Raw genomic sequence first — 17,641 nt, 5'->3', positions numbered from 1 at the left:
TATCAAGCGCCCTCCTATCAAGCACGCACAAAATCCTGTAGTTTCATTGAGATCTTGCCCCATGTTTTTAAAATGAAAGAATAAAAGCCGAATTAGTTGCATCGTCCTCGATAAGTCAACACCTTCATCTCACAAGTAGGCCCAGTGAACTTCTCATGAGCTGCCTCAAACGCTGCTATCTCCTTGCTTAAATACAGGGTACAAAACTGTACATAGTATTCTGGCTGCAACCTCACCAACACCCTGTATAGTTATTGCAAGATTTCCCTCATTTAAACTCCAAATCACCACCACCGCAATAAACTGAAATTCCATTCACCCTCTTAATTACTTGTAGCTTCTTAATCACTCCTCAAACTTTAAAACCTCATCATGACTTGAATCCATCTGTAATCATATTCCCCATCTAGGGGATTACCTCTTCTGCTGTTACTTGAGTGACATTTGTGGGTGAACAGGGGTCTTGTGTGAAAGAGCCTTCACCCACATCGCAAATAGGTCAATAATAACCAAAGAATAAATCTTTCCCTGGCTTGGGGGGGTTCCTGAGGAATATATTTGTAACTATTCCCATGTCTCCTTTGGTCAGGGCTGGTACAACATGGGGACCTTGACTGGTGTTTCCAGGTTATATTGAGCACATACCATGCATCAACATTGTGGTTTGCTATGTCTATTCCCATTCCTTGTCACCATAAAAATCTGCCCTTCCTCCTTAATATGACTTCCCTCCCATGATGTGTATTTCTGTGGTATGCTCAGGCTGTGCTGAATGCAACATGGTGCTGCCACCTTTCCTCTCTTCACCAGACTCATCAGTGCCTTTTTGCCATTCCTTGTTTTTCCCATTGCTTTTTTATTCTTCCTTCTCTTCCATATCCCTGCTTAAATCTACTGTTTACACTTTCTCAAACTCAATTGCTGCTGCTGTCATTTGTTGCTTGGGGCTTGTTCCATCTGCTTGCTTTGTGCCACATCTGCCTGTCAGTTACAGAGCTGGATAAAGTCTGTTGCCTTCTGATGAGCTTTAATCATTATCGCCGTAACCTCTAATGGTCCTCTAGCAGCTTCTTCTAGTTCCTTAATTCATGTCTCATGCTATAGATGGGTCTGCCAAAGTGATGTACCTGCAACCCCCCCTCCCAATCCATACTACTGTACAATCATGTGCTACCCAAAGGCATACCTACTGCCTGTTCAGTCTGGTGGCACATTTCTGTTATAATCTGTACCCAACATTTCAATTTGTTTTCAAAGTTTTATTTCTTCTGTCTACCATACCTGAAGATGTGATGGTTACTATCTGTCTCTCTGATGGTCCTGTCAACCTCCAGATTACTTCACTTTCAAACAGAAATTATTCCTAATTCTTAATTACTGGTATTTAAACATTTATCTATCAAATCAACCTACCTTCATTATAACTTCTATGAATTCCAAATTAATATACTCAATTGAATTAACCTTTGATAATTGTTCTCAAAACAAAGCATATTTGTGTTTCTAAGATCTTTTCTAATTGAGGAATTTCATAACTGCCATCCTGTCTTATTCCTGAGTCTTCGGGAGCTTTTACAGTCTAATAAAGTATTCTTACAACATTCCGAAAACAACAATCAAATAGTTCTATTTGATTCCAGGCACTAACATTGCTTGACTCTTCCTTCTTAACACTTTGGCATCTTGGGTTTCCAAAAGCAACTTATTTTAATTCCTGTAGGCATTTCACATTTCAAATTTATTTTTTTCCAAATTCAAATAACTAACAGATTCCTTTCATTCAATTTCTTTTTAAAAAAATGTTTCCATGGAAACAATTTGTTTTCATTCATTCTTTATTCTTTCTATTCCATGTCCCAGCTGCATTCTGGGAATGGAGAACATTCTCAAAGGGAGGTATCTTCCTTCCAACATTAGCCAGCCCACCAATGAGGTCTTCTTTTCCCTATTAGAATCAGCTAACTTTTCTTTTGTTTTATAATTCGCATTCCAATTTCTTTCCATTGTTTCACCTGCCTGTGCAGTCTTTGTTTCTTGACCTGCTTTGGCCTAACTCTTCCAATTGCAACCCCTCAGGGATCTGCCGTCTCTACTTGGAATTTTGTCTCTCTCCTCCCACTCTTTCCCCCCCACCTGCTTGGATCTGTACTGTCCTGGCCTGTCCTGAGTCTTCGTTCAGATTCTTTGGATCCTGTCCATATCTGTCTGATGCAGCTCTCCATCCTAACCACTCGTGGTAAATGACAACATACTTGCCTCAGTGCAGTGATGGTTCTGCGGATTTGGTATGACAATCTGCCGACCACACCAGACTGACAAATTGATAGAAAACTGAGGAAACAGAGACATGATCATTATTTTCACACATACGCAAGGGGAGCTGGTCTTATCAACGAAGTGTAAAACCAATTCCACAAGATTATAGACACCTATAAACTTTATACAAAATGTTACAATACTACATATTGTAGTTCTCATGTTTCATCATCCATGTATCTTATGTATTATACTTTTTCTCCCAGTTCACACTGTCACTGTCTATATTTTGCCCAATATAGACATATTTTGTCTATATGTGCTATCCTACTTACACTGTAGCTCCTGCACACCTAGTCTGCCTTTGTACCTCTGTGGTTCCCATATTCTTTTCCTATTACTGACAATATGATTGAAAATTTAACCCTTAACTAGCTGCAACTCCTTCGGCTGGGAAAGGAGCATAGAAAAATGGACACAGAGGCACACAATGACCATTTTGTGCACAGACTATACTATCCACTAAACGGGTTTTACCATCAGAGGCTTCCTGTCTGTATCAGAGGAGCTGTGTTGCTGTGAACAGTGCCTCTCCAGGGAGGCCATTTCTGAAAAGCGAGATACGGGATGTAGCAAATGTCTAATGCCGATTGATATTAACAATCACTGTGGCACTGAATTTCCCCACCTAAGTGAATTCCAAGGATCTTATAGAGATGTCTGTAGTAACTCCCAGTCTGTGGATCTTCACAATATCAATGCTAATCTTTAAGAGCACCGGCCAATGCGTGTGCTTCAGCACCAATTCTGTCAATTTAGCTGCAGGCCTCAGGGCCTTTATTAGATTGCCATAGGTGCAGGGTGTTTTTCTTTTTATTCACTTGTAGGATGTAGGTGTTGCTGAGCAGCATTTATTGCCCATGCCTAGCTGCACTTGAGAACGTCGTGGTGAACTGCCGCCTTGAACCACTGCAGTCCATGTACTCAGGGTAAATTCACAATGCCCTTATGGTGGGAATTCCAGGATATTGATCCAGAGACACTGCAAGAACAGAGATATATTTCCAAGTCAGGATGGTGAGTGGCTTGGAAGGGAACTTGCAGGTGGTGGTTTTACCGTGTAACTGATGCCCTTATAGTTTTAGATGGTAGTGGTCGTGGATTTGAAAGATGCTGTCTAAGTATCTTTGGCAGATTTCTGCAGTGTATCCTGTCACTAGTACTCACTGCTGCTATTACGTCTTGGTGGGGGAGGAAGCGCATATTTGTGGATATGGTGCCATTCAAGTGCATTTCTTTGTCCTGGATGGTGTTGAGTTTCTTTTGTCATTGTATCTGCACCCATGCAGGCATTAGGGAAGTATTCCATCACACTCTTAACTTGTACCTTGTAGATGGTGGAAAGACTTTCAGAGTCAGGAGGTGAGTTGCTTGGAGTAGTATTCCCAGCTTGTGACCTGTTCTTGTAGCCACTGTATTTATATGATGAACCCTCTTGAATTCTGGTCAATGGTAATCCCCACGTTGTTGATTGTGGGTGACACCATTGAATATCAAGGGGCAGTGGTTATTTAGTCTTTTATTGGGAATGTACATTGCCTGGCATTTGTCTGCCATGAATATCACTTGCCACTTGTTAGCCCAATCCTGGATATTGTCCTGCTGTTGCTGCATGGACTGCTTCAGTACATGAGGAGTTGCAAATGGTGCTGAACATTGTGCAGTCATTGGCGAATGTCTCCACTTCTGATGAAGGGAAGGTCATTGATGAAACAGCTGAAGATGGTTAGGCCAAGGACATGCCCCTGAGGAACTCCTGTAGAGATGTCATAGAACTGATATGACTGACCTCCAACAACCACAGCCATCTTCTTATGTGCCAGATATGACTTCAACCAGTGGAGATTCCCATTGATTCCAGTTTTATTCATGCTCCGCGATGCCGCTCTCAGTCAAATGTGGCCTTGATGGTGAGGTCTGTCACTCTCACCTCACTGATGGAATTCAGCTCTTTGCTCCATGAACCAAGGCTGTAATGAGGTCACGAGCTGAGTGATCCTGTTGGAACCCAAACTGGATGTCACTGAGCAGGTGCCTGTACTAGTGATGTCATCAATAGTGAGATCATATTAATGATACCTTCCATCACTTTACTGATGATTGAGAGTAGGCTGATAATGGTGATAATTCACCAGGCTGGATTTGTCCTGTGTTTTACATACATGACACACCTGGGCAGTTTTCCACATGGTGGAGTAGATACCAATGTTGTAGCTGTACTGGAACAGCTTGGCGAGGGGTGTGGCAAGTTCTGCAGCACAAGTGTTCAGTTCTGTTGTCAGCGTGTTGTCAGGGTCCATAGCCCTTGCTGTATGTCATTGACTTCATGCATGTACCCAGCCAACAGAGCTTCCATAGAGCATACAGCAGCCTTCATCAGCAGCAGAGTTGCACTTTCAAAGTGCAACTGATCTGTGACTGCCACAACAAATCCCTCATGACTGTACAAGGTTCCTGGTAAGCAACAATACCTACACATTGTGGCAATCCTGGGTGCTTAAGTTTTTCAGGCTCTTTCTTTGCCAACAAGGCTTGATACTAGATGACAGGACATGATAGTTTAATAGAAATGTCACTGAACTAGTAGTCCAAAGCATGTCTATCATTTACAAGGCTCAAGACAGGAGGATGATGGAATGCTGCTCACTTGCCTGGATCATTACAGTTCCAACAACACTTGCAGCTCAACCTCATCCAGAGAGAAAAGGAATTCACTCACTCCATCACTCCACTTTGCTAGCTGTGTGAACTGTACAGAAGATGCACTGCTGTAACACACGAACACTTCTTCCACTTGAGACACCGATATCTCACAAAATCTTCATACCCTGGAAGAACAAAGATAGAAAATACATGAAGGTAGCACCATCTGCAAGTTCCCTCCAAGCTACGCACCACCCTGACTTGGAAATATTTTGCTGTTTCTTTGCTGTCACTGCATCAAAATCCTAGCACTACCTCCTGTACAGCATTGTGGATGTACCTACACCAGATGGAGAGCAGCAAGCCAAGAATAGCTCTCAAATACATACTCAAGGACCGTTAAGATGGGTGACAAATGCTGGCTTTGCCAGCGACACACAAAAGCATAAACAAAAGCAAGCTGTACTCACTGCAGGGTCCTTGTACCAATATTTGGAACATGTTGCAGAGGAGAGAGAGAGACACCCAGCACAAGTCCTGTGTCCTGGTGGTATACTGTGTTCTGTGTAACCTGGAGTTATAATGGGAGAAGTTTTGAACAATGATGAAAGCCCTTAGTCCTATGCCGCCTTGGACAATCAGGAGCTACAGTCGATGTTACCCAGTGACAGCATGATGAAAAGCCCCAGGTACCACAGACAAGGCAATGTCAGATGTGTGCAAGGAAAGCTCAAGATTCAGTAATGCAGGCACGTTTCAACCGTAGCTGACTCTCACATCCATTCAATGTAATACATTTCCACCTTTGTTGGCCCTGGTACTGCTGTTTGAATGTCTTTATTGTCTCTTGGAAACATCACTATATGAAACACAGTAACTAGAAATGCTTTGATATCATTTGGTGCTTTCCTTCTCACCTCGCTGAAGGGTGTTTTTGTCAGGTACCCTCTCTGAATTCATTGACAATACCTACACAGCAAGGTGACATCTAACAGGAAAGCATAGTCATGTGAAATCTAAGGGCTTCAGGGTGAACTTTTTAAGAAAACAAATGCTTGCAGGTGCACCCATGTTGTACCTCTGTGCTGTCAGCTGAAGTGGTGGCAAGGTGCTGATATCTTTCCTCTGTGCATTTGGATAACTCTGGCTCTCCTCTAATTGCCTAAAGCCTGGAGGATGCCAACAACCTGAGAGCCTTCTGCACAGATGTTGGTGTCATATTCAGAGGCAATGATGACCTGCTGGCTTACTAGGAGTGCCTGCGAGACCCACCCCCAACCCAAATGCAGCAAGCAGCTGCTACTATACCCTGTCAGGGCACAGTGGACCGTCCTTACTCACCATGAGCTTATGGAGCTTCAAAGCTGCTGCCAAGGCTTTGCCAATGACTGGACGGGGATCTATTTTTCTACCAATTTATCTTTCTTCCTTGGTCACATGTAACGCCTTCAGTTTAGCCTTGAAACCCTTCCAGTTGACATCAGCTCATTGATCCTTTTTTTGTCACTGCAACTAGGCGTCCTATGCCTGCTCACCACCCCAGCAATCTCGATCTGAACTTGCCTGCATCGACACGTTGATCTTCTCCTCCAGTCTTGATAGCACAGGGACTGTTTCTGTGCCAAAGCACCCTGGACGAGGATCAATGAATCTGGGAGCAACCTGAATCTACCTGCTACAATTTCAGCTCTTTGTTAGTAGCCAATGATCCCTGGCTGCTCCCTCCAGAGCTGCTGTTTGAAAGTCCTGCTGACTGCCTTTAAAAATGGTACCAGGCATTGCCTGAACCAGGACGTCCTCTGCCCACATTAAATGGGCAACTCTCGCCTGCCTGTCAGCCATTAATTATCCGGCTCTGACAATATTGCATTCATGACTCTGCCTATCCTGCTCACATGGCCACACTTCCTGATTTCAGTTCTGTTTCCAGGATTTTGTGGCTTCCAGTAATAACATGTCCTGTACCTTCAACACCAGCACAAACTCCATTCCTGCTCCATTGATTTATCCCATTATCCATCCTACCAACTCAGGACAAGAATGTGAGGATGCAGAGGTTCTGTTTTGCACTTTTATCCTTTTGTCATTTAATCATTCCTGCACTTCCATTTGGTTCTTTCGTTCCCTCTGGTTCCCCTCCCCTTTCTATGTAACTAAACCATTTCAATTGCTGCTTTTTCCAGTTCTGATAAAAGCAAATGGCACTCAGACATTAATTTTACAGGATTAATCCAACTTTTCTTCTAAATCAAATCTAGAGGACTTCACAATCTACATTGCTATTGTCATCAAGAATGCTGTGTATTTACCCTCATTCCTCATTTTACTCTCTCTGATCCCCAGACTGCAGAATAACGGTGTCACAGATTCTTGTGCTGAGGATCTTGCCTCTGCTCTCAGTACAAACCAGTCATTGACGCATTTGGATCTGACATCAAACTCCTTCACAGACCAATCCATCCCCTTTCTCATCCATCTCATACAGACCTGCAAGAGTCTGCAGCAGATTGGGTGAGTGTTAATTTTTAATATAATAAATAAATAAAGCATGACTAGGATTCATTACATTTTAGGATTAATATTTACAGATTTGTATCAGTGAAATGTAAATTCCAGTTTCCCTGTTTACACTATTTACTTTTTTCCTGATTTAATTTTCATGTTTCAGACTGTGGCGGAATCGGTTCAGTTCAAACGGGGCAAGACAGCTGGAGTCACTGCGGTCATTGAGATCCAACCTGTTTGTGTACATGTGAGCATTTCAATTTCTATTCCCACTGCTCTCAACATATAAACAATTTGATCTGATTTCCTCTCCCCCCTCTTTAAGTGGCTGTGCTCCAGGTAGAAATCCTGTTGGCTGTTGTTCGACCTGACTGAGGGTCATCTCCCATTGTGAGGTCAGAGGCCCAGCCACAGGGTCACACTGCTCAGGGGCCTGGCCCCACAGCACGGGGTCTGTAGGATATCCAGGTCTCAATGCTCCCCAAGGGAAATACACAACCAGGAAGGATCCACTGTGGGGATCACTGTGGGCTGCACAGTGGGACACTGACGATTGCACTCAGGGTTTGGAGGTGAAGTCCCAAGGGTTCCCATGTGATTTCTGTGCCCAGTGACTTTGCTTGTGAAGTGAACTTGCATGTGTTCAGGACAGGATACCTTCAACTGGGATAGGTCCTGTCATTCAGCAGGGTCAAATATCTACTGCATGGGGTGCTTCAGGGAGTGTAGTAGATTCTGATGGATTGTGCAACCAGGGAATTACATTGAAAAGTATAAATACTTTTCTGCATTATCTTAGTAAGAAAGGAACAATTCCAGAGGCCAGGAATTTGTTGGAGCAGCACAGGCTGGAGTTTCATGTCAGGACCCTGTGGAAACCTGGTCATACAGACTCTGTGGAAATTGCATGGGAGGAAAACTTTGAGGGTTCCAATGTTTAAAGTTAATAGTTACCCAGGAAATGTTAGACAGTGTAGACCCCAACCCAGAACCATTTGAAAGTCACTTTGGCCACTGCCTGCACTGACATGTGCTGCGCAACCCGACCTTGATACATGCCCAACACCACTCTACGCCAACCGTAGCATATTTCTTGAAACCTTCCCACTGACACCAAAACCCCAGACATCCCCCGCCCTTACCCCCAACATCCCTAGCACCAGTCAACTCTAGCTTCCCATAAGCAGTCCACCACTTTTATGGCACTCTAGCTTCTAAACAAACTAGCACTTAACCCCACAATTACCTTACACATTTACCCTTTCACAGCAGCTGTCAGGCTGTACTGCTAGGTGTTTAAATTGTGGACTTAGCACACACCTGCAAAAAAGGGGGTGGCTTTCAGAATCTGATGGACCTACAGTATGTTACATTATTTGCTGCTTTATTTTACATCCTGATCTTATGTGGTGTGACCATTCTCTCCTTACTCTTGTATGATAAATGGCAAAGTTTCACTGTATTTATCCGACTTCAGTAATCACAGAATGGGAAGAGATAATAACAGTTAAATCAAAGATTCAATGAGACAGCCCAATAGCAACATCTCAGGGCAAATTAATAAAGCATATAGAATAGTGAGTTTATTATTTGGGGCATAGCATACAAGAAGAACGGAGTTAGACTGAGCTAACAAGACAGTTATATTCATTCAAGGGGATGTGGGCTTCACTGGCTGGGCTATCACTTATTACCCCTGAGAAGGTGGTAGTGAGCTCACTTCCTCAACCACTACAGTTTCTTGGAATATTGTGTACATTTATTCCAGGGATCAGACCTTCAGTTATGAGGATGGATTGGACAGATTGAGACTTCTCTTGTTGGAGATCTGAGAGCTCTGGATTGAACGGATAGGAAAAATCTGTTCCCTGAATATGAGGATCAGGAATGAGAAGACATGAGCTCAAACTGACTTGCAAAAATAAAGATATGATGTAAGAGATTTTTCTTTTCACACAACGCTTGGTTTGTGTGTGGAGTGCCCTGCCTGGAGTTATAGTAGTGGCAGGTACAATTGAAGCTTTCAAAAGGGAATTTCACTGAGGGGTGGAGAGTCAGTGGATAGAGCAGAGTGTCACAGTTATTCCTTTTCTGACTCTCCACCTTCCACTCTATTAATGAGAACCTGGTCTCTCTCATCATCCAGAGAGACCCCCTGTCCTGGGAGTCTTTGTTGCAGACACTGCAGAGAGCTTTACTCTCTAACAAACTCCATTCAACAGGACATCTCTTCAGAATTTGCAGATGACATACAAATTGACAATGGAGTGAAAAAAGAAGAGAATCATAGCAAACTTTAGGACGATACAGACATAAGCTGTTTCCAGTTGGTCTGAAGATGAAAGTGGTCCACAGGATTCCTGTTGTCATCTCAGTAAGATAGTCACAGCAAGGTTTCCTTGCTCTTAATGGCCAATTAATATGAAGCACAGAATTCCAGTGAAATAGACACGAGAGAGATGAGAGCTTTGTGTTTGTCATAAAGAGCAAAATGGTCATGCAATATCGTTGGGGGAGAGGCCTGTATTTTACTCAAATCACACGCTGACACTGAAAGCCCACAAAGTTACTGAAGGATGGAGATTTATAAAACACATTCCATGTGAAGCCTTGTTCAGAATCCATCGCAAAGTTTTAATTTGGAATCTGATTATTTTGATGCTGAAGGCAGGAATTTATCAAATAGCACACCATCCAACCGTGGATTCAGTTCGTGTGTTGTTTGAAAATAACAAAATCTGCAACTAAACAAATCTCCTGGATGGAATGATTCACCCTATGGATTTGAGAGTGTGTGTGTGTGTGTGTGTGTGTGTGTGTGTGTATGTGTGTGTGTGCACGTGCACGTATGTAAGACTGTGTGTGTGTGTCTGAGTGTGTGACTATGTTACTGAGTATATTTGAGTGACAGAGTGCTTACTGCATGAGAAGGTGTGTGATGGTGAGCGTGTATGGTTCCACACGTGTGTATTTTTATCAGGATGGGGATGTAGTTATGTGAGACTATGCCCGTGTATGTACGTAAGTGACTGACTGATAAATTGTGAGTCCATGGCTAAGTATATTTGTGTGCAAGTCATAGAGTCATTGCGACAGAGCTGTACAGCATGGAAACAGACTTTTTGGTCCAACTCGTCCATGCTGACCAGGTATCCTAAATCAATCTAATCTCATTTGCCAGCATTTGGCTCATACCCCTCTAAACCCTTCCTATTCATATACCTGTCCAGATACCTTTTAAATGCGGTAATTGTACCAGCGTCCACCACTTCCTCTGGCAGCTCATTCCATGCACACAGCACCCTCTGCGTGAACAAAGTTGCCCCTTAGGTACCACATCTTTCCCCTCTCACCTTAAATCTATGCCGTGTAGTTTTGGACTCCCCCACCCTGCGGTTTAGGCCTTGGCTATTCAACCTATTCATGCCCCTCATGATTTTATTAACCTCTATAAGGTCACCCCCTCAGCCGCCAATGCTCCAGGGAAAATAACCCCAGCCTATTCGGCCTCTCCCAATAGCTCAAACTCTCCAACCCTGGCAACATCCTTGTAAATCTTTTCAGAATCCTTACAAGTTTCACAACATGCTTCCGATAACATGGAGACTAGAATTGCGTGCAGTATTCCAAAAGTGGCCTAATCAATGTCCTGTACAGCTGCAACATGACTTCCCAATTCCTATACTCAATGCACTGACCAGTGAAGGCAAGCATACCAAACACCACCTTCACTATCCTGTCTACCTGGAGCTCCACTGTCAAGGAACTATGAATCTGCACTCCAAGGTCTCTTTGTTCACCAACACTCCCCAGGACCTTACCATTAAGTGCCTAAGGCCTGCCCTGATTTGCCTTTCCAAAATGCAGAACCTCACATTTATTCAAATTAAACTCCATCTGCCATCCTTGGCCCATTTGCCCATCTGATCAAGGTCCCATTGTACTCTGCGGTAGCTTTCTTTGCTGTCCGCTACATCTCCAATTTTGGTGTCATCTGCAAACTTATTAACCATTCCTCTTATGTTCACATGTGAGGGTTTAGTGTGAGATTCAGTGTGTGCGCGCTTGTGTGTGTGCGCGCGCGCGCATGTGTATACGTGTCTGTGTGCACGCACGTGTGTTTGAATTTGTACGAGAGATGGAGTACGTATGTGTTGGACTTCAGTGGTTCCCACTGTTTTGTATGGCTCTAAGCCGTGGACTGTCCACAGTAGACACTTCAAGGTGCTAGAGCAATACCACCAACGCTGCCTTCACAAGACCCTGCAGATCCACAGGGAAGGAAGGCACACCATCACCAGTGTCCTCGACAAGGCTAACATCCCCTGTATCGAGGCACTGACCACCCTTGATCAGCTGCAAGGGGTTGGGCACATCATCCACATGACCGACACGAGACTCCCCAAGCAGTTGTTCAACTCCTAGCTCCGAAACGGCAGCCGAGCCCCTGGTGGACAGAGGAAGGCTTTCAGCGATACCTTCAAGCTTCACTGGTGAAGTGCTGCATTTCTCACAGACACATGGGAATCACATGCCCAAGACTGTCTAAAGTGGAGGAGGAGCATCTGGGAAGGCATTGAACACTTCAAGTCTTGCAGTCAGCAAAAAGCAGAAGCCAGGCAAGAATAGTGTAAGGAGTGCACTGCCATACCAATGCCCACCCATCCCTTCCCACAACCACATTCTGTCCCAAGAGTAACAGAACCTGCAGAAGCTGCATTGGTCTATACAGCCACCTACTGATTCACCCTGAGGGTGGAAGTGAGTCATCCTCATCTGCAAGGGAGCACCAATAATGATGTATGTAGAATGTATCACAGAGCCACTGTGTGACAGAGGAAATCCAAAGGGATACTAATATCCTCAGTCAAAGGGAAACTCTGACCTAGAGAGATTCACAGCAAGCCTTTCTTATGTTCCTTATACAATCTGCTGGAAATAACTGGTGATGTAACAGTTGTCCTCCTCATTGTTGGCTCTTCTATCAAGTTAAATTTCTGATAGCGTAAACCCCCCTGGATAATACTGTTTAGTCATATCTCACTATTTTAAACAAGCATTCTTATTTTTCTGTTCTTCCTACAAACGTGAGTCACATTTCACCACATTATATTTCTCTGCCAATATTTTAACTGTACATCAAATGAAACAGACAGGAATGTAAATTATATGATGGGATATAGCGAACTCAATTCCTTCAGTAGAGATGTCTTATTGCAGTGATACAGGGGCCTTGGTGAGACCAGACAAGGAGGATGGTGAGTGCAGTTTAGGTTTCCCTAACTCAGAGAGGATATCCTTGCCATAAGGGAAGCATAGCAGAGGTTCACTCGGCTGATACTGGGGATGACAGGACTGTCCCATGAAGAGATGTCGTTTTGCCTGGGCCTGTATTCAGAAGAATGAGAGGGGGCATCTTATCGATACATATACAATTCTAAGGGCTGGACAGACCAGATGCAGGGAGGAAGTTTCCACTGGTCGGGGAGCCTGAAACCAAACATCACAGTCTCAGGATATGACTTCAAATGGAGATGAAGAGAACTTTCTTCACACAGACAGTGGTCAACCTGTGGAAGTCTTTCCCGCAGAAGGCTGTGGAGGTCAAATCACTCAATATATTGAGGAAAAAGATTGATAATGCTTTTAGAGGTTAAGGACATCAAAGGTTATGGAGAGAAAGCGGGAATATGGGCATTGAGATAGAGGATCAGCCATGATCATACTGAATGGTGGAGCAGGCTGGAAGGGCTGAATTGCCTATTCCTGCTCCTAGTTTCTATGTTTCTGTCAGTTCGATGTCCTCCTGAAAATCTCATCTTGAAAAGTATCAGTGATTGAGTTGGGGAAGCACATAGAATCATACAGCACAGAAACAGACCCTTCGGTCCAACCAGTCCATGCCGAACTAATCCCAAACTAAACTAGTCCCACCTGCCTGCTCCTGGCCCACATCCCTCCAAACCTTTCCTATTCATATATATATCCAAATGTCTGTTTAACATGGTAATTGTACCCACATCCATCACTTCCTCAGGAAGTTCAGCCCACACGCGAGCCACCTTCTGAGTTAAAAAAAAATTGCCTCTCATGTCTTTTTTTAAATCTCTCTCCTCTCACCTTAAAAATGCAACCCCTAGACTTGAAATCCCCCATCCTAGGGAAAAGACAACTACCATTGACTCTATCTATACCTAATTATTTAAAAAACTTCTATCAGGTCGCCTTTCAACTGCCTACACTCCAGTGAAAAAAGCCCCAGCCTATCCAGCCTTTCTAATAACTCAAATCTTCCATATCTGGCAACATACTGGTAGATCTCTTTTGAACCCTATCCAACTTAATAATACCCTTCCTGTAAGTGAGTGACCCGAACTGGACACAATATTCCAGAAGAGGCCTCACCAATGTCCTGTACAACTTCAACATGACTTCCCAACTTCAATACTCAAAGGACTGAGCAATGAAGGCAAGCATGCCAAATGCCTTTTTTAACCACCCTGTCTATATGTGACACAAATTTCAATGAATTATGTATCTGCTCCCCTAGGTCCCTCTGTTCTACAATACTACCCAGGGCCATGTCATTAATTGTATAAGACCTATTTCTGTTTCTTGTACCGAAATGCGATACCTTGCATTTATCCATCAACAGCTGTTTTCGTTTAGACATTCCTGCCTCTTGAAAATGTGATTTTTCTTTGCAGAGACTGGTAACAGTTGGTCTGAGGATGAAAATGGTCCACAAGATTCCTGATGTTGCCCCTTGATGGCCAATCACTTGCAATACAGGCCGACACTTCATGGAGCTTCCAGATTATTAGCGGTCCCTGGACGTTAACGTTCTGTGTGATTTGTGGATAATATAAATGTAGAAAGGAAACACACTGAATGTCCTCATTGAAACTGAAGGTTGGACAAAAATAAAGCACTTTTTTATAACTTAAGGGTATCCAAAGTGTTTTACTGGTAATCAAGCTGTTTTGAAGTTTATTCAGTGTTGTAGAGGGAAAGGGGAGGCAATTTCAGAGACAGAGACAATTACAGATACAGAGTGAGACTGTCCTGGAGATGTTTCAGAGCTCACTCTGTGACACACAATGCAGGACTGCAGCACATGGAAGACAATCATTTTCTGGTCATATAGAGAAAGCTTTGTTTTGTATTTGATACCATATTGTTTCTGTCCTAGAAGTATTTGGTGGGGACAATGTAGAGGAGGTTTTAATCTGATTCTAAACCCGTGCTGTCCCTTTTCTGTAAGAGTTTGTTGGTGGACAATATCGGGGTGATTTAATCAACATCTAATCCTGTGCTAAACATGATCCGAGATTTTCAAAAGGGTTCCAGATGATCAACTTAGTTCTAGACTCCAGAAACAACAAGACTATTTTCTTTCTGTCTAACTCAGCAGTTTCTGTCATTGACTGAGAAACTTTCATCACTTCAGATCTTTCTAAATACCAGGGACACAACCCTGGGTTTGTGTCACTTCACTCCCTTGCCATTGAATCCTTGGTGTCCAACTATCATTCTGATGAATCTACGCTGCACTCAAATACACATGAACATCCAAGTCACCACTTTTTCTTACCTTTCCCTGTTTATAAAATTAATGACATGAAATGGCTGCCATGAACAAACCTAAAATGGCTGACTGACTGATACTTTTGGAATCATTGTCCTAGCTTTGCAGATTAAAACACATTATCATCTCTCAGTGTACAACAGGTAAAATACAGTGAGAAGTGAACCATTACATTTTGGATGTTAGACTGAGGAGGGACAATATAACCTAAATGATATAGGACTTTTGGTTCGACCACATTTGGAATACTGCGTACAGTTCTGGTCGCCACATTACCAAAAGGATGTGGATGCTTTGGAGAGGGTGCAGAGGAGGTTCACCAGGATGTTGCCTGGTATGGAGGGCACTAGCTATGAAGAGAGATTGAGTAGATTAGGATTATTTACATTAGAAGGATGGAGGTTGAGGGGGGACCTGATTGAGGTCTACAAAATCATGAGAGGTATAGACAGGGTGGATAGCAAGAAGCTTTTTCCCAGAGTGGGGGACTCAATTACTAGGGGTCACGATTTCAAGGTGAGAGGGGAAAAGTTTAAGGGAGATATGCAGGGAAAGTTCTTTACACAGAGGGTGGTGAGTGCCTGGAACGCGTTGCCAGTGGAGGTGGTAGAGACGGGCACGATAGCGTCATTTAAGATATATCTGGACAGATACATGAATGGGCAGGGAGCAAAGGGATACAGATCCTTGGAAAATAGGCAACAGGTTTAGATAGAGGATCTGGATCGGCACAGGCTTGGAGGGCCGAAGGGCCTGTTCCTGTGCTGTAATTTTCTTTGTTCTTTGTTCTTTATACTCCAACTCCCTTGAAATAAGGGCCAACGTTCCATTAGCCTTCCCAATTACCTGCTGCACCCTGTGTGTTTCCTGCACAAGTTGTTTTTCTCCATTTAAATAATACTTTGTTCTTTTGTTCTCCCTTCCAAAATGAACATTTTAATTAGTATCAGAGTGCTCATGTCAAATTTCATAACTGCTTCACTCTAATTTCCATTTTCCATTATTGTTTTCTCTCTATCTGTCTCTAAACCCCAGCCCGGCAAATGTCAGTCTGTCAGATTCTGGTGACCACGATCTTGCTCTCACGACAAATCAGTCATAATATTCCTGAATCTGAGCAATAATAAACTGGGAGGTTCAAGAGTGGAACTGAGATAACAAGGTGTAGAGCTGGATGAACACAGCAGGCCAAGCAGCATCAGAGGAGCAGGAAAGCTGACGTTTCGGGTCTGGATCCTTCTTCAGAAATTTCTGAAGAAGGGTCCAGACCCGAAATGTCAGCTTTCCTGCTCCTCGGCCTGCTGTGTTCATCCAGCTCTATACCTTGTTATCTCAGATTGTCCAGCATCAGCAGTTCCTACTATCTCAAGATTGGAATTATGGCTCTGGGGAACCCAGACTGTAAAATACAGACACGGGCATAAGTAATAGACATTCATTTATAATAACTGGGTGGCTACAGTTGTAGATTAATATTTGAACAACATCATTTGCATCATTGAACTTGTTATCAATAAAATCATTGAGTACTTATTACAAAAATGGAAGCCATTCAGCAATTGTCGGTGCCAGCTTTCCTCTCAAACACCTATGTAGATCTATTTGTCCCCCATCTCGCTGTCACCTTGCACATTTTGCTTTTGAGAAAATAATCCATTGTAGTTTTGAATGCCTCATTTGAACCTACCTCACCACACTCTCTCAGGCAGCGCATTCCAGATCCTAAACATTTAATGCATGAAATAATTTGCAAGTGTTGCTAATTAACTGAAATAAATACCTTCTGGTTCTCAATTCTTTCACCAATGGGAATATTTTAACCCAATATACTCTGAGTTAATATATGGAATAAGTTCTGAAAATAGCTTATGCAATCTACTTAATTTTAGAACTGGTTACCTTCACTATGCCTAGAATAATCAAGAAACTTGAAATTTTCTTCTGAATTCAATCCTATGACATTTAAGGAAGGTATTAATGTAGCCTTCTTCCTTACGTTGTTTTGGCCCTCAGTAATGACATTTCTATGTTCTTCAGTGTTGGTAATGTAGACATGGTGCATTTCTGCACTTAATTTAAATATTAACTCATCTTGATTTCAGCATTTTGAGCTTTGAGAACTAAAGGGCGTTGTTATATTAGTCCCAGTGCCTGCTTCAGTATCCTTGTGCACTTAATTGGCATCACTTCCACAATCTTCCATTCCCTCCTCCAACGATACCCAGTAGCACCAGTGTGTACTGGCTACAAGATGGACTTCAGAAATTCACTAAAGGTCCTGCAACAGCACCTTTCAAACCCACAACCACTTCCATGTAGAAGAACAGCAGGTACATGGGAACACCACTCCATGCAAGTTTCCCTCCAAATCACTCCCCATCCTGACTTAGAAATATGTCGCTGTTCCTTCACTGTCACTGGGTCAAAATCCTGGAATTAACCCCAAAGGCATTGTGGATCAACCCACAGCAGCTGGACTGCAGTGGTTCAAGAAGCTCACCCTCACTTTAGAACATAGAACATAGAACATTACAGCGCAGTACAGGCCCTTCGGCCCTCGATGTTGCGCTGACCTGTGAAACCAATCTG

The 17,641-nt window shown here is 43.2% G+C and overlaps 1 protein-coding gene across 1 annotated transcript in view; it reads left to right on the top strand.

Moving 5' to 3' along the window:
* LOC109938485 (NACHT, LRR and PYD domains-containing protein 3-like) overlaps positions 1–14,411 on the top strand; it is a 34,595-nt gene extending 20,184 nt beyond the window's left edge. The window contains exons 7-9 of the mRNA XM_048620829.1: positions 7,303–7,470; positions 7,628–7,711; positions 14,172–14,411. Of these exons, the coding sequence (XP_048476786.1) occupies positions 7,303–7,470; positions 7,628–7,711; positions 14,172–14,181 (262 nt within the window). The 3' untranslated portion in view covers positions 14,182–14,411. The remainder of the gene's footprint in view (positions 1–7,302; positions 7,471–7,627; positions 7,712–14,171) is intronic.
* The last annotated feature ends 3,230 nt before the right edge of the window (positions 14,412–17,641 follow it).

The sequence above is a fragment of the Rhincodon typus genome, chromosome 48 (assembly GCF_021869965.1).
Source record: "Rhincodon typus isolate 14 chromosome 48, sRhiTyp1.1, whole genome shotgun sequence".
NCBI classification, from domain to species: Eukaryota; Metazoa; Chordata; class Chondrichthyes; order Orectolobiformes; family Rhincodontidae; genus Rhincodon; species Rhincodon typus.
The sequence above is the reverse complement of the archived record's forward strand: the minus strand, read 5'-3'. Positions and strand labels throughout refer to the sequence as shown.